This window comes from Orbicella franksi, chromosome 4 (genome assembly GCF_964199315.1).
Source record: "Orbicella franksi chromosome 4, jaOrbFran1.1, whole genome shotgun sequence".
Lineage (NCBI taxonomy): Eukaryota > Metazoa > Cnidaria > Anthozoa > Scleractinia > Merulinidae > Orbicella > Orbicella franksi.
The window spans coordinates 30,395,870-30,415,798 of NC_138148.1; the positions used below are offsets into that span (position 1 = coordinate 30,395,870).

Genomic DNA, 19,929 nt, shown 5'->3' on the forward strand with positions numbered 1-19,929 from the left:
ATTTTTGATAACAAGAGCGGCATTCTGGTAACACCATTTAAGGACGGTACCTACTAAATGCAAAGGTTTTTGCGCCAGGTTAGGATCTTGCGGAAAAAGTAGATCTTTGCAAGGGCTATCGGAATCCACAAAGAAAAAAGAGGGTAGCCAACCATTTTTTCGAGATAATTAGCCTTGAATCTCAACAAAAATGTTGACATCAGCATTTTTCTGAAAATAGAAAGAGAGGATATTTCTTCACAGCTTTCTTTAGAATTCGCCTTTACATACAGTAAAGTAAACACGTTTATAAAGATCTGAAAACTGCGTGGTAAATGGTAACAAAAACCATTTTTGGTATGTTTTTAATAACAAAATCGTTGCAACAGCACTTTTAGCCCCAGTTCAGACGCCGAACTTTTCATGAGCCGAACCAAATATATTGAATTAAGTATATGAGAAGTTCGGCGTCTGAATCAGTTAAGAACGGCTATTTGAATTTGGAACGGCCCGCCGTTCTTCCCGCCTAGCTCAGCCGGGAATTTCGGCTTTGGAACGGCTTTGATTCAGACGTCGAACTTTTCATGAGCCGAACCTAATGCATAACTTATTATAACGTATTTTACAAGCAGTTTTTACTTTGCCTGAAAATCGCTGACATTTCGATGTGTTTTGGTTTAAACTAAATAAAGTTCGGCGAATTAAGTTCGACGTCTGAATCAACAGGTGTACCTTTTTTGATAATTTGGATCGGTCCAAATTCGAATTAAGTTCGGCTCATGAAAAGTTCGGCGTCTGAACTGGGCCTTAGCGTCTCTGACAACCTTTCTCTGTTTCAGCTAAAATACAGTCTAAACGTCTTTTGCTCACAACCAGAAACTAATCACCTGCTGAATAGGCTTGCCACTTCCATTTCATAGCATAAAATATAGGGCTAACCACGCGTTTTTTAAAGTTATTGATCCTTTTTTAAACTTTTTACGATACCCGTTACATTTGTTCCTGTCACCTCCCCAGTAAGTAAAACATTTGCGTATCTCGCACTTGTTTTGCGCGCGCACTACGCCATCTGCAGGTACATGTTTACAGTTGGATTTCAGTATAATTTTCGACAGATAACAGCTAGTTTTTCAGCTGGAAGACATCAACAGTTAGTGGTAAGCGATATGCTGCTGTTCTTGTGTTCCTGGTTTAAGTACAGGTTCATTGAACTTGATTTGGGTACAGTAAGAAAATTTTGCTTTCAATTTAGTCGTGTACTTGGTAACATAGTTGATTACGTCATGTCAACCCAGCGCGCGCGTGGCGCTTAAACCATGCCTTGCGCGATGCGCAGAACGTGTGCGCACTAACAAAAGTAGGCACCGTCCTTAAGGAACGCATGATTGACGGGAGCGAATCGCCAAATGCTCGCGAGAGTTTTGATTTCAATGAAATTGGTGGTAACACCATGATTTTCTTTGATTACAACGTTTGTCCAACGTTGATTAGGGGAAGTATTACGGTTCGCCCTGGGTGTGCACATCTGTGTCCACAATCGTCATTTATACATGAGGATGGCTGTTTATAGCACATGTTTTTTTTATATCACTTTTTAAGCCATGGTTATCCGCAAGGGTTTTTCTGCAAGGGTGTTTGGCTACCAGTGTCCATGATGAGGTAAAAATGTCTGCTTTCCTAATTGTAGAGAAAAGCCGGTGAATGAGGATTCCACCGGGACCAAGGTGCCCTTCAAGCGGGTACAGTTTGTAAGCCCGACAGTTCACTCCGCAGGAATTTTTTTCCTTCACTTCTTTGCACGATTTTTTTTTAGTCACCCTTTCTTGCATGAATTCTTTTTAGTTTTTTTTCCCACCCCCCCTCCCTCATGACTTTTCTAATGGTCCGTTCTTTAGTAGCCTTTGAAACAGAAACGTCATAATCAAGTTACTCTGAACTACTTAAGTGGCTAAATCGCTAGTAGCGCGAAATTCAAATGGTTTTTATAAAAATAAAGATGTGAGCTAAAATTAACAGGATATGTTTGTTATCTCATGACATTCTTGGCTGCATCGTTGAAGGAAATAGTTTGTGAGGAACTTTATTTTTTTATGAACTACCAGACTACGCTCTATTTCTTTTCGTCATTATTTTAACATTTTTATTAATATCAACAGCATTTTATTGTCTTGGTGGGCTTAAGTGTTCTGGTACAAAACCAAAACATTCACAAAAATACAGCAGCAACTTAGTCTGGTATATAAAAACTTGCGGCAAGTAACATCTCGGAATAGATCTTCATCTGCTGCAGTGTCCAAAAAAGGTTATTTTATAACCAGGGAAAGTCTTGGAAAGAATCTGACAAGAAATTCACTCATCTTGAAGCCAGTGAATACATGCTGGTATTGTCTGAGCTGATCCCAAGATACTTTGAGCAAACATCTTGAGCCGGCAATATGACAACCACGCTCACGAACTGTACTGCCCCCTTGAAGTCTTCTCGCCGTTAGCTTCTGACGAAGTAGGATTCCACGGTGTATTTCCCTCCTATTTGCATCCTTAGTTCAAATAAACTAAGTAGCGATTGGTGTCAAGTGACTGCCATTTGCCGCACAGTACATGTAGTGTTACGGTGATATTTAACAAGTTGACGTCAGTTTTTTATGCGTCTGTCCTCTTATTGATGATAAATTAAGTCATAACATTGTCAAAGTTCACTGCGGAACCACTCGCCGCAAAATGGTCAATTACCGGGAAAAAATGAGGGAAAAGACACCGTAAACTTACCGTAAACAAAGATAAATGAATTTTATTCAAAATGACGCGAACTTTGTCAATAGCTTTTCTCGCTTTTTTATTGGCTACTCAAAAAAAATCCATAAAATCTCATTGGTTAAAAAGTTGACAGTTTGACAGCTGGAAGTTGAACTTGAAAGCTTGCATGATTTCAAATTTTTTCCGTCCGTACTGTACGGGTCCGCAAATGATCCCAGGACCGCAAATGATCCCCAAATTGGACCGCAAATGATCCCCAAATTGGACCGCAAATGATTCCGGACCGGAAATGATCCCCATATTGGACCGCAAATGATCCCGATCAAAAAATAAGGAATGGCATGGATTTATATCAGAGGAAGGCGAGAACATATACAAAAATTATGAACTAAAAAACATGTTTTATCATTTTACAAAAAAATATTCCACAGTTGCTGTTTTGTTCTTCGAACGGTTCAGATCGGTTTAACTGTCACCCAATAAAAAAAAATAGTTAATCGAAAACTAACCAATGGAAAAAGCTAAGAAATTCTGATGTACGCTATAGAAGATAACTAGATAAGACACTTCGCCAAGTTTTAGGCCTGTGCGTTTCACCAAACTTCGGTTATTCGTCGTTAATGTTTCCCAGAAATTTACAGAGCTCAGTAAGAAAACGCCATGTTGGTATACATCCGCGGTACACCAATATGGCGGCCGGAATATAGTATAAACATCTAAAACTTACTTTGGCTTTCCAGGCGACTGATTATCAGTAATAAACAAACAAGCATTTACAGAAGCACTTTTCCTAATGCTCTAACTTCTAAAAAGGCTCAAAATCATGGGATAAGTATATATTTTTCAACAAACTCAATCGTAGCCTTGTGTCACGCAACCTCCATAACCCTGAAATTCAAAATGCTCTGGTTTCCAAACGAAGCACGCTAATTGTAAACAGATATAAATATACCGCCTCTTATGCCTGATGAGGATAAAAACACGTCACGTGAAGACGATCTATTGAATTAGAAGTCTTAGAAAAACACATACTTGTAAACATTCTCGAAATCCCGGTGGCGATCGTATCAAACATCTATCAAACAGCTAACTTGTCAAAACGAATGTTTAACAAAGGAGGATATGTAGCGTATGTTGCACTGATCATAATTTTACTGAGAACTGCAAAGAAATGCAAGCCAAGTCGTGTTTTGATGATTGAGCGGTGATATTCATAACATCGTAGTTAGCAACAAAATTTAGTCGAAAGTATGACAAAAAAGCAACTTGTAAGCCATTTTAATTATAAGATGGCTTTAATAAAAACATCGGTATTCACGTACGCCAATTCCCTATCCACACCATCCCACCATCCATGCCATTCGTTATTTTTTAGTCGGGATCATTTGCGGTCCCTATCGGGGATCATTTCCGGTCCGGGATCATTTGCGGTCCAATTTGGAGATCATTTGCGGTCCTGGGATCATTTGCGGACCCGTACAGTACTCTTGTTGATGATAAAAATGAGCCAATCAGCGCGCGAGAAATTAAACAGTTATTGTAAAATCTCTATTCGCGCAATTTATATTATCCATACGCAGCAAACACTCATACCAAGTTTTTCGCGGGAAATTTAGCCCAGATAATAAATGGTAAGAATTAGGCGAGTTTGAAATGTTTATATAAGTCAATAATGATGTCGCAGCTTAAATATTCTATTCTGCAGTCCAGCTAACTATTTTTCGCAGATCTTTCAGTAAATCATGGATAACAATCGCAGAAAGTCTGAATAAGGTGATATTCTTCGCTGAACATTTGGCGGGAAATATTTCTGACTAACGATTTTTTTTTGGACTTTGCGAGACCAGTTACTCCGATTTGCCTGTAGATACCAATTTTAAGGCTATCACAAAAATCTTTTTCTGTGGAAATAAACTGCCGCACTTTTGAAACACGACTTGCTGAAAATGGCTAAAATTTGGGTCACGCTCATTAACGATTCGGCGACGATATTTGGCACCTTATGAAAATCGTAGAATTAAAGTGAAAGACCTCAAATGTATCTCAGTCAACTAATAAGGAAACAAATATTATTGCAAGAAAATAAGAGTTTCTGGAATTTGTACGAAGTATCTTTTAGGCTCAGCTAAAGTTGCCTGAAATTTTGGCCATTTTAGACCGCTTGGGAGGCCAAAATCATGATGTGGTGATATCTCGAAGAAAAAAGAACGGCTAACTCGGTAAATGTCATGGTTGTCAATCCTTTTGGAAAGCTTTGATACTGTGAAAAGATGAAGGTAAACGGCCGAACTCGATCTTTTGGTACTGCCCGTTTTTTTCTGACAATGACACTTAATATTTGAAATTAGGTTTATACCAAATCCCCACCTTGTCCTGGGGTGGGGGTTTACATTGACTCCTGCATAATAAAGAAGCTATTAAGTGAGGACAATCAGGAAATGTGTCTTTTCATCAAAGAAGCAAAACTACCCCATGGGGTTAATAGTGAACGTAATTACTGTCAAGTTCACAGCTTTATACATCAGCAACAACAATGTACTTTGCTCCACAGTCCATGGCTTGTTGAGAACTGTGGGTCAATTTGTCAGGCCGGCATTGCGCTTGGCCTTCGAATGTGTCCATGGTGGGTCCTGGCAGCATAATTACTAAGTCTGGATGGCTCTGGCTTTATCGATTCAGGGCTTTGTAGCATGCGTTATGGGGGTGAATTTCGTTCAGAATTTGGCTTGAAATTTAACTGAAAGGGAGCGCTCAACCCTCCACTGTTATTCTGTGTAGGAATTGGGGCGGGTCAAGTGGCAGGCAGTCTGGAACCAAGTGTACAGCCTTTACTTCTTCTTAGGAGTGAAAAACCAAAAATCGATAAGGTTTCAGATCGAGCTGAGAAGCGAGATGACAATAGAAAAGACAACAAGGCATTGAGGTATTTTTTAAAGTCAATTTTATTGCCAAAATATCATAATTTCAGCTATAATGTTGATTACCCTTTTCCCCCATAAAAACCTTAAGTTTATAAATTCAAACCGTTGTAACACAACGCCTCCATATGCTGCAAGAAGAGAGTCATGTCTTGCATATTCAAACTTGGTCGTTATGTAATAGAACATGTTGGCTGTATACGTCACGTTTTGCTGAATGTTCACATAAAAGCCAAAAAAAAAAAAAGGAAAAGAAAAAAAAAAAACGATAAAAAAAATCCTTGCATCGTGAGCTTGGGCCACCTGTGCTTGATCCAACTGCCACTAGGTCTCCAAATATGCAGGAGAGAGGAGAATTGGTAATTTTACACCTTCAGTTACATAACTTTGAACTCTCGCCAACACTTCTCTGATTTTTTCCACTCTTCCCTTTTGTACTTAAAACAAGGCAACATCTCTGTACCTTAAAGAGTAAGGTTCCGTCCACGTACTATGAAAATGTGACCTGTTCTTTATTCAATCTGTTCCAAGTATTTGCTGCATGCCATGGTAGATTGGCTTCATAGTTTGTAGACATGGTAGTGTTGCCTGTTAAAGTTGAGTAAAGACTGATAATTACATTGAGAAGGACAAGGGCCATAATTTCAACTCGTCTTGGTACTATTGAAAATGTGGTTAAAACCAATCTTTTTATTTTGATCTGTTACTTCAAAAGTGCTCAAAAGTTCTGATGCCAAAAGGCAAAGGTGAGTGTGTATTTAATAATGACAGTATTTATAATTATTATTGATGCATTAGCATGGTGAACTGTCTAATATCTAGTAAGCTGGTGACATTGGCCAATTTATGACCATTTCTCCTGAATGCTGCTTTACCCACTGTTTAAACAACAAAGGACTTACCGTGAACAGTGGAAGAAGTTGTTGATTTCTTTGTGCTTTGCCTCGAGTGCCGTCACAAGTCAACAACGTCAAGACAAACACTACTTGGTGCTGTGGAGAAATTAAAAGTGTTAACACTTAATTTTGCAGGAACGTGCTCAAACTTTAATTTTTTATCTGCTTGTTCAGTGTGGATATTTACAATATGGCTAGCTCTGTGTGCATGCAAGATGCACTCAGATTATAGTACTATGAATCCTGTGCTATGATTTGCTATCCAAGTGGGCAAGATCACGCTATCTTAGCCGTTCAGGATCTCTCGCTCTGTCAGGCAAGAAAATAGTGTTCTTTTCCACATAATAAATCCTTTATTGACCAAGCTTGTATGGTCAGGATGACTGGATATTGGTCTTGTTCTTTTCTAGTGTGTTTACTGATCGAGATTGAGTTGAGGTCCATAAACATGTAAAAAAAGAACTTGGCCAATATCCAGCCATCTTGACCTCATGCTTGGTCAATAACACATATGTCCTTGACTTTGTCTTGCTAATCCCGGCACTAGCAACATTATTCACAACTCAATGGACAAAGAAGCACCGAACACAGTGATACTGGCATGCTGTGACTTTGGCCAAAGTGGAAGACAGTTCTAAACAGTGACAAGAACTCCCCCCCCCCCCCCCACCCCTCACTCATTGTTCTCATTAAAATCACTACTTTCGATTGTCTTTGCTTCCTATCTGAGTTAGTATTACATCAATGAACATACATACCATTGTGATGACTTCATTGATAAGCACATCAATAATTTTGTGCTGTTCAATAAATTGACTTGTTTCAAGCCCAAGTACTCCAGATGTGGTAAACTGAACTCCAAGATCTTTGACAATCAACACTGATTCTAGAAAATGAATTTTCTGAGAATGAACCAAATTGTTAGCCAGTAATTTGAATAAACTGCAATAGTTTTGGTGTAATGTTTGGATGCATAGGCCCAGCTCCATCATTCTAAAATTCAGTGATTTAAATTTCTGCTATTTTTCACTAAGATGTTAAAATAATTAGAAGTTATGGAACAAGCCTTTTCCAAATACTTGAATAACTCACCTTTATGAACACCAAGGCAAAACAATTTTAGGAAGATGACCAAAGAAACCAAAAGTGGCCAAACTAGAAAGTTTGCCGATGAAAGGAATTCCTAGAAAGAGATAGAACCATGATTGTAAATGCGTATCCAGGGCAAAGAGATTTGTGCTTAGCAGGCATAATACACACACAAAATACAACAACTCACGGAGCGAGCGAAGTGAACGATACAACACATGAGGTTACAAAAATGAAATGCGATTCCTAGCTATGTACAATACATGTTCACCCTTAACTTGTATTAAATATTAATACCACTTATCAGTTGGTTAAAAGTGAAGAACAGCTCCCAAAAGATACCGTCAGTCAACAGTTGGCTGTCTGCTGACCGACAATTGGCTGCTTGTTAGCCAACAGTCGGTCAACAGATGCCCAACAGTTGGTGGTCAGTTATCCAAAATTTTTTAGACTTCTAAAATTGTCGGTGGACTGTCAGGCGACAGTTGGCCAACAATTGGCTAACTATGAGCAATCTGTTGGTGTCCATCAGAAGGCTGTTGATTAAACTGATTGTTAATATTTTCTTATTGGTTATCATTTTGACAACTACATGAGAAAGGAAAAATTCCTGCCACTCTTGATAGTTACTATGGCCATAATTTGTCTGCGCATGCCTTTTAGTAGACCTGCCAACTCTCCCGGTTTTCCTGGCAGTCTCCAAGTTTTTCATAAAATCTCCCGCTCTCCCGGTCAGAGCACCAAATCTCCTGGGAACTTCCTACCGTGGCTCTTTTTAATTTTTTTTTCATTAATTTCGTTATTTTCGAGAGATGTCGGGAACATTCGGAAGGCTTTAGGTTGATTTTCGGAGAGTATTCAGACATTGTTGAAAATTATATTATTACAATGCAAAGATTTCTAGTGGTCTCCAGGTTTTTGTACTCTAGGGGTTGGCAGGTATGTTTTAGTGGGCACTCAACAAAACTTACCCAATATTATATGTTAAACATGGACCATCGTACATTGTAGAAAACTAATTTTTTTGCCTAGGCTAGCCTGAATAGTATTCTGATTGCCCTGATTAACAATCTGGTCATAGGCCAATCTACTGTGGAACTCTGATGGTCGATATTTTGTCTTAAGCTTTAGACTGTCTAGACTTTGACTCATATTCACCAGTTAATAGTTCTTAAGAAGACATAATCAACAACACAGGTAGCCAGAGCTCACTTTCTGTAATCACAGATGCGTTATTTTAGTTTATTGGCCGGTCTGAGAACATGCATGATTTTAGTAAAAGTATTTTAACGAAGGTTTAGGTCCCCCTCCTGTTACTGGAACATAGATAGATACCATACAAGTATGCTAAGAAATTCAAGTATCCTAAGAAACACGTACACACAACATCCTTCGTATCGTCCTTACCTGACAAATAGCAGCAACAACTGCTGTAAAGCAAGTCAAAATGAAAACTAGGGGTAACAATGGTTGCTTAGAACGTTCTATGGCGAACGAAGATGACAAAACACCATCTCCTTTGAAGTGAATCTTCAACTTTTGGCCATAAATACTTGAGCCGTCAAATTCACGACGCTGTTCGTTCATCAAGCACCGTGTTCGTTTCAAAGTTTACGTTCAAAGGTCGTGCAAAGCGTCCGCCATCTTGTTTTGTGCTCAAAATACCCATAATGCTTCACAAACGTCCCAAACGAATTAAAGATGGCGGAAAGCGGGCCAAATGTCGATAAACAGAGTGAAGGGAGTTCAGTGAGTGATACAATCAACAAACAGGGCTGGCTATCAAAACGTAGTCGCCTCTCCAAACGCTGGGATAAACGTTGGTGCTGTCTTAAGAAAAGTGATTTGTCTTACGGCACAACGGCTGAGGTACAGTAAGCTAGAAGCTTTTGGAAGCTTTGATCAATGTTTGATTTTGATCCCTTTTTTTGTCAACAATTAGTTTAAGACTTACTTTGTACGAGATTTCGACTGCTTTAATGCGTACCTATTAACCTCTACGGTATTTTATCCTTGTTCTATGGCTGACTCATGTTAATGTGGGGGTTTCTCTGATCAATATTTATAATCTTTATACTTGTTCATTGAACAAGTCAAAACTCCCAGACCGGAGAGTTACTCTTGTCTATACCTGTCTCCAGGACCACTGGACAGGCCAAGACAGTTGTAGCTGGATGGGAGATTGACTTTTCAAAATATAGGAAATTGTTAAAAAAATTATGAGTGATTTGTCCATGCACTGATTTGTTTGTTTTGATACCTAAATTGTTTTGTTGATTAAATACAAATATACACAGTCGAGTGGCCATATTATGGGTATGCCGAGGACGTTCGTATTGTATAAAGATAAAGATTGTAAATGAAGTTTGATTAGACCAGTTCTCTGGGACCAACACTAATAAAACTCCTGCGTTTTAGTCAATCAGAACATGCACATGCCTTTGGATGTAATACTTAATCCTTGCTTTAAAATGTAAAATTTAATTTGAATTGCTTTATTTTGCTATTTTTATCACTTATGGTTTTCAGGACCAACATAAAGTAGTTTCCCTAGAGGGATGTGAAATGTCTGATTGCAGCATTGACAAAAAACAGTTTGCATTCAGGATAAAACCAAGAGGGGCAAAACGTGTCTACTTCTTTTGTGCGGAGAGTGAGCAAGACCAGCAGGAATGGATGCAAGCTATATGCTTTGCAAAGGCCTCCGGAAATATGACCGATGGTTCCCAAGCTTGTACAATACAGTAAGAGGAATTAGCTGTAAACATTTCAAAAGAATTAGGTGTCAGCTGAAAGAAAGAAATCAAGTGAGACTTGATGATGTATTGTGTACAGAGTATGCTGAACATTCGTCGTTTGATTGCAGCTTCAAATATCCAGTGAGAATCTGGGACTGTGTTGTTCATATTCAACAAAAGACAATATGGATTATTTATCAGCTTTTTATTCACTAATAAGTAAACCCAGTTTCAGGTTACACCCACTTTCAGTGTTACAGGTAGGTGCATAGGCAACATCTTTCTACTATCTTTTGACATGCCATTTTTCGACATGCTATGTAAACAACTGAAAGACCATGTAACTGTGAAACTGGCAATTTTTCCAGTTACTAGTGGAAGAAATGATGAGTAAATGATAATTACTGACCTCAAATGGCTGAAGAAAATTGTGGACTTTGCATGTTTCTCGATTTACAGGATAATTCAAATGATTTTAGTGTAGTCTATTGGCTCTCAACAGTGGTAGAATTGGGCCACTGCTGCTTTTAATATTCGCAAGATGTAAATATTCAAAACAGCGGATTCATTTCTCCTGGAATGACTTGTCGATACTCCTAACCTTAGCTTGATGTCAAATAAATCCAGCTTTCATCACTAACATTCAAGTTTGACTTCACAGTAAAGAAGTCCGCTGTGCGTACATTTTTGATGTAAGCCAGGTTACCTAGCATGTCAATAGGTGTCACCTATACATGTAACACTCAAAGCAGGTGTAAAGTATTTTTTGCATGTCTGAATTCAAGGCAATGTTAGCAGTCAGAGTAAAAATCTCTTATCAACCAGCATACTACAGTAAAGGTTAAGACTCTAATCTCGTCTGCATATGAGCCAGTGCATCAGGCTCAGTGCTCATGTGAGCTGACAGTTGACTGACAGTCAAACAACATGCGGTGCATCAGCCACTGTTTTTACGCGCAACATGTAAGATACATTGGCTTTGCATTGCATTGACAAGGTGCATCAGCATTTGCCAATGCAGTGGTAGGATCAGATTCTCTAGGTCCCCTTAACTTCATCCTGCTCTGGTATTAAATTATGTTAATCAGGATTGACTCCCTGTTATGCCTCTGAGTTTTCCTGAGTGACTAGTCTTTACAACTGCACACATTGATTTTTCAATGACAACTGCAAAGATCACTTTTAGCTGATGTGTTTTTTCCAGACCTCTATATTCCAGATACATGTAATTTATGTTACTAACATCCGAGGAGCCAAAATTTGTAGTGTGTATGTGTTTGCACAAAAACAGCTTTGCAGAGAGTTCATATCCTCCATTTACAACCTGGCAGCCAGAGTTGTAACAACCTAGCTCTATGTTTAACGCATTGACAGCACTGGTTTAAGATCAAAATGAATTTAAATAGCAACTACAGTGTTAGCGAAGATTGATAAGAAGGATTTGCAATTGACATATGACTTTAGACTGCACATTTCATTTGTACCATTTATATTAAGAAAATAAGTTAATTACACAATGTATGCCTGGTCACTAAGTGATCAAATTTAGATATATTTTATCAAAAGCGTAACATTAAATGTTCACCATTTTCGATCTATTTACAGTGTTATTTTAGCCATTTCATTAAATGCTGCATGCTTTTATTTATTTCACCATGTTTTTGATGCCATCTCTGTTTACATGCAGGAAGAAAAAGTTTTGTAAAGAATTAAGATATAAACTAAGATGAACACATATTACATAAATAAGTATAATAAAGATATGTAACTATCTTGATCGCAGGTTAGTAATTATTATTAATAAACAATTATTGTTTTTATTAATTCTCTGTGAGTCACTGAAATGTACTAGATAAAGCAATATACGGTTATGGGAAATATCCACATCCACCTTAATGAGATCACTGGAAGTTGCCAGGGAGGGGTGTCTGGGGAGGGAGGGGGGAATCACAAGTTAAAGTTCTGGATTTTATCAGGATAATTTTTGACTAAGTTCCTATCACAACGGCAGTAATTGTTTGTCTTAGCCTTGCTTGTCATCTGCAAAAGTACCAGTGAAACAATACTCCTTATTTGATGGTTTAACATAATAATTATTGGTAAACTCACAAACTATCCATGCATATTGTATATTGTTTTGGAGGCAATGGTCTGCCTCTGTCCCTGAGGTAATGAGAAGGTAATGGACAACACAAGATACAACACTGAATTCTTTCCTACAATGTTGCTTTTGAAAGATCTGCAGCAGAGAAATTAACAGAGATGTCAGGTTTAAAAAGTAGGCTGTATGTTGTCAAAGCCTGTGTATTAGTACACAGGAAAGTTTTTATCTATATGGTTAGCCCAGGCATAAAGTCCACCAGCAATGTCTTTAACTACAACATCACAAAGAATGTTCTCATCTTGTACATCTCGTTTGCTTTCTGTTTGGAGTAGTGTATCTCTATTGTTGAACTGCAACAGTACATCAGTATTTCTGCACAGTGTTTCTCTTAACAACTTCACAGCCTTTTGAGAATCATTTCCTTGCTTGCAAAGTATATATACTGTAAAGAGAAATGACAGATGAATCTTTTAAAATGTTCTTCTGACTTTGAGTTCGAAAATGGAGCTCCAGAAAACAGACAAACCCTCCTCAAGGAAGACCTCTGGAAATTCAAAGTGAGAGAAGGATTTCAAAGGCAAATTTTTTAACAAAAGTAAGGTTTGTGGTTTCAAACCAAAAACACCTCCTTTTGGAAGGGTATAGTTGAAGATTTAATCAACATTTCACTCACCATTAACTGTTGATGAGTTTGTCTCTTTCTTAGCCAGATTGATAATTGCCTCTTTCAGTGTGTTTTGTTGGTCGGAGGAATGGAGAATTCTCAGTGGAATATCTTACAATGATTTCAATTAAGGAAAACTTCTGCTGCCTTATAATCTGGTACAGCATAAATAGCCAATGGACAGATCTTAGATGTCTATTCATGTATCTCACTAACCAAGCATGAGGGCCGTACTGGGACAGGAAGATTGGGGGCCAATATTCTACCAGTATATCCCGAGTAAGCTTGTTAATAAGATATTTAATTACATGACTGAAACTACCCAAAAATCTTCAAGAGTGATCTTGCAGTATCATTTGGCCAGTGCCCAGTCCAATACTAATAGCATCTTGGACTGGCAATGGAGCAATCTGATTGGTTGAATTTAGATATAATTGGCCCTCTGAACTAATTTAGTTGTGTAAGAAAGTCAGGTATCAATTTTGCAGACTTCCCAGTCTTCTTGTTAGGATTTTCATAACTATTCTGTGACTAAAAAATGAAAATACTTGAAGCTAAAGGATACTCAGTGATTCAGTCGGAAGAGAACAAATTTCTAGCTCAACAGGTTCCCTCACATCCAGGAGAATATGAGGGCTGTGCTGGTCCATAACCTGTTTATATTCCTGAGGAAAAAGAATGATACCACTGGCCGGTTAGTACTGACATGCGTAATGGTAGCACATCGTGGGATAACCGACTTTTTTCACTTAACACTGAAATACAAAAGATCACAGAGTATAAGTTTACAGAACACAGGGTTGAATTCAAGGCATTAATTTCAGTCTTTTGGTGTACTATATGAATGTCCACAATTTTGTGCAGAGTTTTATACTTGCCTGAACAGAAATCCTTTGTTGTTTGGGTAGAATTTTCAAAGAAGGAGTCTGCAGAAAGGAAAGAAAATAAATATTACTAACAATATTTAGAGAGGAAGCCACATCAGCCTTACCTGGTTTTCATGCAGGTCCTCTATCCTGGTCGAATTGGAATTTGGAGATGTTGGTTTTTGTGGAGGGAGGAAAAGTGGAGAACCCAGAGAAAAACCCTTGGGGCAAGGCAGGAACCAACAACAAATTCAACCCACATACGTGTATGACACCAGACTGGTATGGAACCCAGGCGACATTGATAGAAGATGCGCGCTTATACCATTTCTACTCTAATTGAGTTAGAGACTAAATAAAATAGCACACCTGGGGAAGGACTGCTCAGGAGTGGTGAAATGTACCGATATTTTTTATTCAAATGACTTCCAACCTTATCTGTAGCTGATGCCCCACAGAAGAGCTCGTAATCCAGAAGCTTGTTTATTGATGGATTGTCTCCACAAGCACAGCAGTTTCTCTGTTTTGGGCGTAATTTGATTGACAGGAATCTGCCATCCAGTGCATCGTAAATAAGCATTTTCTGAGAATAGGATGCTGCGTGTTTTGTAAAGATGACACAGTTAAGGGTGAAATGCACAGAAGATAACAACCTTATTGTCTGAAATAATTTTAATAGTTAATAGTCCAAACTGTACTCTTAAAGTTAGAAGTTAATTCATTGAAATATTCTTCTAATAGTACTATGTTTTTCCAAAAGGATACAATTGACTCCAACAACAATTTTAATTGCTTCCAAAGCTTGCAGTGTTCCAATAACTCCTGGGACTTCACGCATTGAATGACAATAAAACACCATGTTATTTACAACTGTGGAATACTTTTATTAACTAACAAACATTTGTTAATGTATTCAATTAGCTCTGACAGTACCTGGTCCCAGGACTCCAGTATCTGAACAGTTACCAACAGATTCTGGCAGAGGAGGACTTGAGAATAAACAGCGGTAACATGGACCCCCATCGTGGTTGTACACAGTGAGCTAAAAATAGATAAATGAATGTAGGTTTGACTAAGAGATACATGTAGTGCAATTTTTATTCAGGTGTAATGAATCCCCCAAAAAACTAATTGATGGAATTCAATATTTTCAATTTATTTGTGATACCTGTCCTTCAAATCTCAAAGCACTGCCAGACACCAAAGGCTTCTGAGCCAAGACACAGGCATCATTCAAGAGATACCTATTAAATTACAGAGATGCAGCATTGGTTAGCTTGATAGTTTGTTGTTGAAACTTTTGAATATCATCAACGATACCTTCAAACATTTACTGCTACATATATGTTTACAACCTAACTATTAACAGTTTATCCTGGGTAATCAGACCTTGTCCTTCAGACAAGTCGCATGCTTGTTTTTGTTTCCCTTTTTTATGACTTGATTGGCAAATGACTTTTCTGGGCCTCTGTCCGTCGGGTGAGTGGACATGAAAAGTTACTTACCCCACACAAAAATCTACACATATACTCGTCCAAGACGAGTGCATGGTACTTTTCGTGAGCCCTGGTAAAGTTTGGTAAGTAAGTGTTTTCCCCAACTCAAGAACACAGCATGTAGAAACAGAGGTCAGGCTTACAACCTCTGAATCAAGAGCCATGAAGACCTGCCATATGTATTACTGCACTAAAAATTAGTTACATAATTGAACACCAATGTTATGGAAAGTAACCATGCAGTCTAATTTACCTTGTAGCCACATTGTCTGTCGCATCTAACACAATATCATATGTTTGAATATTAAGGATCACAAAAATGTATATTATGTGAACTTTTCTTATATTAATTTAATGACAGAATTTGTTCATAAGCCATTAACAATGCCTCATGCAGCAACCAGGGCTTCAGCAGTTGCCTGCCATAGCATGAAGTATCTAGGTGTATTGCTATGTGCTCCCCATGGATGCAATGCTAGTCCATTTGCATGTCAGAAACTTTAGGAAAACCAAATGAATGAACAATGGCCCCTGTAACTACATTGTAGGATTTCTTGCTATGGGTGGTTCGGGTAACTAAGTGTGACCCATGATATATTTCACTGGTTGTCAATGGAAATGATGGCTGCGATCACATCTACGACCTAACTAAAGTTTAACTTGAGTTAGTGTCAAGTTACGTGACATCATACCTAATTGTTGTTAGTGCTTTTGGTCGATGTTGTGATCACACCACGCAGTTAACTACAGTTAGTTCTAATTAGCCTATGGATGACGTCAGAATTAAAAGAAGTTTGTGATGGCCCTGCGAGGAAGGTCTGGAATTCATCGCAGCAAATACAAAGATGGCTGCACAAAAGCTTGAAGGCTACACATGTTGCTAACTTGTTGTATGGAAATTTTTTGTTTGTTGTTTTTGGTTTTCCCCTCGCTTCACGTTTGTTTTTTTTTTTGCATATTTATATATGCTCATCTCGCACGTGTGAAAAGAATTGTCACATTCTGATTGGTTGTTTGTTTGTAAACTTAAGGCTAACCCATGAACCCTGCTTGGGTATAACTATACTTAAAGTGAACAGAGAAGCAGTCACAAATTACCGAAATAGCTAACTATAGTTATCCTTGTCTTAGTTAGTAGCCCAGATGTGACTGCAGCCAATAATTGGTCACTTTCAAACATTGTGCAGTTCCAGAAAATATCCATACACCCCCCTCAGAAGGGATTGGAATTTCCTGGGGGGTGGGGGGTTCTGGAAGACCAAAAAATTTAAAGAAATGTATGAAGCTTAACTGGAATTTCCAGAGTGGTGGGGAGGTGTTAGAAAAAATCCCTTCTGTGGGGGAGGTATGGATATTTTCTGGAACTATACATTGACAAGATTCAACAAATTATGTGACTTCAGGCATAAGTTAACTCTTTTAGAATAGCAACAGGATGACAAAGGATATTTTTCAATTATTTCTAAAGCATTGCTGCTTGTAAGCTGTATGGAGTATGGTATGCACACAACAGAGGAATTCAACCTAACCAAAAATATAAAAAAATAAATAAGCCTAGTTAAAGAAATTAACCTCATCAAATGACAGATCATGTTATTAGACCTTAGCTAATCATTTACCAAGCTTAGAGAAAGTTTTGATATTTGAAGATTGTGGTGAGCATAACAAATTAGGTGGTAAAAAGGCAATCGTTCTTTTGGGGATGGTTTACATGAACCGTGAGGCACTAATATCCAGTCACAGACAATTAATTATTATTTTGTAAGATATCAAACATGAAAGACCACGTTTAACCACATTTCAAACACTGAGAAGAGAGTTGCAAATACAATGCACAGTGGAGTATTTTTGACAAACTTCAAGGTGTTTGGTAATGTGGTCAAAAACTGTCTTGAGTGTTTGAGATATCCTCTCAATTGAAACCGTAAAACTAAGGAGAAAATGGAGAAATAAAATCCTAAAATTCTATGCTAACTAAGATCAGATATCCAAACACCTTAAAGCCTGGTTTTCATATGTCAAGAAAATCCCAGACGATCGGAGATTTTACTTTCTGCTGACCATCCCAGATTTTGCCAATATATCGCATATTCGCCGGAGGTCTGTCCCAGATTTAGATAGCCATCTCTCATGTTTTCGAGAGACGCTACGTTTATTTGTGATAGGGGGACTAGAACCCAGCAATTTAGGGGATTGGTAATGAGCGAAATCCATCGCTGATGGATGCCGATGTCCCCAACGGTACAAATTTGAGTTTTCATTTGTTGGGAATGATCATCAACCATTGCAGAAATCTGGGACGCGTCGGGGAAATAGAAACGCTCCCGATTCTCCAGATTTGTCCCCGTTCATCCCAGACAATCGGGGATATCTACAATTTCGAGTTTTCATTAGTCAGCAAAATCTGGGACGGTCGGGAAACAGCAGAAACCCAGACCGTCTAGGATTTTCCCGACATATGAAAACCAGGCTTTGTAGTCATGATTTCCTTTGTTTAAATTTATTGAATTGAGTTTGAGAGGTATGCTTCAAAACATCACCTTTCTTGCAGGGTTACTCCTGGTAAAGGTTACTTTCTTGTCATATTTTCAGAATAAACTGAAAATATGAAATGCAAAATGACTCAAGTACAAAGAAAGTCACTCACTGATTCAAGTGCATTTTTATTGATTCTGCTTTGGATATGTTTACTCTGCTTTCTGTATGAAGAACTTGTCTGTGAAGATTACTCATCTCAACTGTATCATAATCTACAATACCTATACATCCTGAGAGAAAAAACAAACAAAAAAAACTCTGAACACATGATTGATCATCACAGTTATATACACAACTGGAGTGGTTGTGAAAAAAGAAATTCAGGCTTGAACAGGATTTGAACCCACGACCTCTGCAATACCAGGGGTACACATGTATCGATACTCATTCAAGCCTGAATTTTTTTTTTTCAGTCTTTAATTTCATAACTGCTTATAAGTTGTCTATATAACTGTGATGATCAATCAAGTCTTTGTATCTTTCTCTGCAGTTCCAATATATGATCTTTCATATATTCACTTGAAACAAAAGTTATGTTGTCTAATTTGCAACTTAAGCAAGATATCTGATTCAAGTGTTCACATCTACTAGGTTACCTAAGAGTTAACTATTTTAATGAAACATCTATGGGACTCTGTCTATTCCAATCTTTTTATATACTATATACCGGTAGTTGCATACCTACTCCAGCAGCTGCCAGATACTGTGCTGCAGGACACCCAAGACCACCAGCACCAATAATCAGGATTGAAGCATTACACAATTTTATCTGTCCTGTGGGACACGTCATGAGTATACAACATCAGTAAATCACAAATGTGCTAAACTTGAAGTGATCAGCTGTGGTTATTATTAGCAATTAGATTATGAGCTCAAGATTAATTTCTATACTGAGATAGTTGACTAGGGCCGTGTCCTTGTCACCTATCACACATAGAAATCCCAAGCTCTTAATCTAATTGTTTTAGTACAAATCTACTTGTCATTCAAAACCTTAACTAAATCGTCTTCACCGACACTTAGATAATGCAAAGAAGCAGCTCTCATTTTGTTAACAACTGCACACAGCTAGGCTACTCACTGTGTACATCAGAATAGATAGTGTGCAGTGCAGCCAATCATAGAATGGCATTCGTGATAGAATGCTGGTAGATTTATACAAAGATTCCGTATATATGGACTCTATTCATAAATTGGTCTAACTTGCTAACTTCAACTTACGTATCATGGTTAACCAAGCCCATTTTGTTTCAAACAACTTACCCTTTACACCAATCTCTGGTAAGATCAGTTGCCTGCTGTAGCGTAAAATGTCATCATTATTAAGTCTTTCCTTTTTTTCTGGTGCCACGAAACTTGAGGAATGTGACGATGTTAAGATAGAGGCCTCTGCGGATCTTTGTTCTTTTTCCTGTAAAAGCAAGACAGTTCTCGTTGTGGCGATGCATCTTGATTAGGACTGAGATGCTGCTGAGGTTGTGTTAAGCAAAAGAGAGTCGCAGAGCTTATGCGTGGCATGTGATGAGGGCAAAAATTAGTGTGTGACGTGTGAAAAGCAACTAAAAGACAAATTAGCTCACATGATTCGCAAATTTTGGAACAGCAAATTGTTAAAAGCAGCTTAAAGGATATGTGAATCTACTCGAAAGGATACCATTGATTCATCATATCAATATTTCTATACCTTCGGACGCGTTCAGAGAACCTACCTTTCGTGCCAATAGTATTTTCATTGATTCAAGTTCCAAAGATTTTCGTTCAATCTCTTGCCGCAAAATTTCCAACTCGTCCGCCATTTTGTCACTAGGTTAGTACCCATTCACCTTCCATCTATGACTGGTATGGTTACCAAGCTTCACGAACGAAAGAAAATGGCGGATGGCTGCA

At 38.1% G+C, this 19,929-nt stretch overlaps 3 protein-coding genes across 3 annotated transcripts; 1 reads left to right on the top strand and 2 right to left on the bottom strand.

Moving 5' to 3' along the window:
* Positions 1–1,840: 1,840 nt before the first annotated feature.
* LOC145483883 (phosphatidylinositol N-acetylglucosaminyltransferase subunit H-like) lies at positions 1,841–9,237 on the bottom strand. Its single transcript, XM_081462443.1, has 5 exons — positions 9,044–9,237; positions 7,640–7,730; positions 7,306–7,433; positions 6,554–6,643; positions 1,841–6,239 (listed from the first exon to the last, which is right to left on the bottom strand). Exons 1-5 carry the CDS (start codon positions 9,221–9,223, stop codon positions 6,168–6,170), a joined length of 561 nt encoding a protein of 186 aa, XP_081318569.1. The 5' UTR covers positions 9,224–9,237; the 3' UTR covers positions 1,841–6,167.
* Positions 9,238–9,247: 10 nt separating this feature from the next.
* On the top strand, positions 9,248–12,198 carry LOC145483891 (src kinase-associated phosphoprotein 2-like). The gene is made up of 2 exons (XM_081462451.1): positions 9,248–9,505; positions 10,166–12,198. Exons 1-2 carry the CDS (start codon positions 9,338–9,340, stop codon positions 10,382–10,384), a joined length of 387 nt encoding a protein of 128 aa, XP_081318577.1. The 5' UTR covers positions 9,248–9,337; the 3' UTR covers positions 10,385–12,198.
* Positions 12,014–19,861, bottom strand: LOC145483892 (adenylyltransferase and sulfurtransferase MOCS3-like). Its single transcript, XM_081462452.1, has 14 exons — positions 19,752–19,861; positions 19,306–19,453; positions 18,724–18,816; positions 18,152–18,272; positions 16,954–17,028; positions 15,758–15,799; positions 15,177–15,252; positions 14,942–15,050; positions 14,774–14,836; positions 14,442–14,605; positions 14,021–14,068; positions 13,708–13,807; positions 13,152–13,253; positions 12,014–12,920 (listed from the first exon to the last, which is right to left on the bottom strand). The coding sequence occupies exons 1-14, from the start codon at positions 19,836–19,838 to the stop codon at positions 12,682–12,684; spliced, it is 1,467 nt and encodes a 488-aa protein (XP_081318578.1). The 5' UTR covers positions 19,839–19,861; the 3' UTR covers positions 12,014–12,681.
* Between the last annotated feature and the right edge of the window lie 68 nt (positions 19,862–19,929).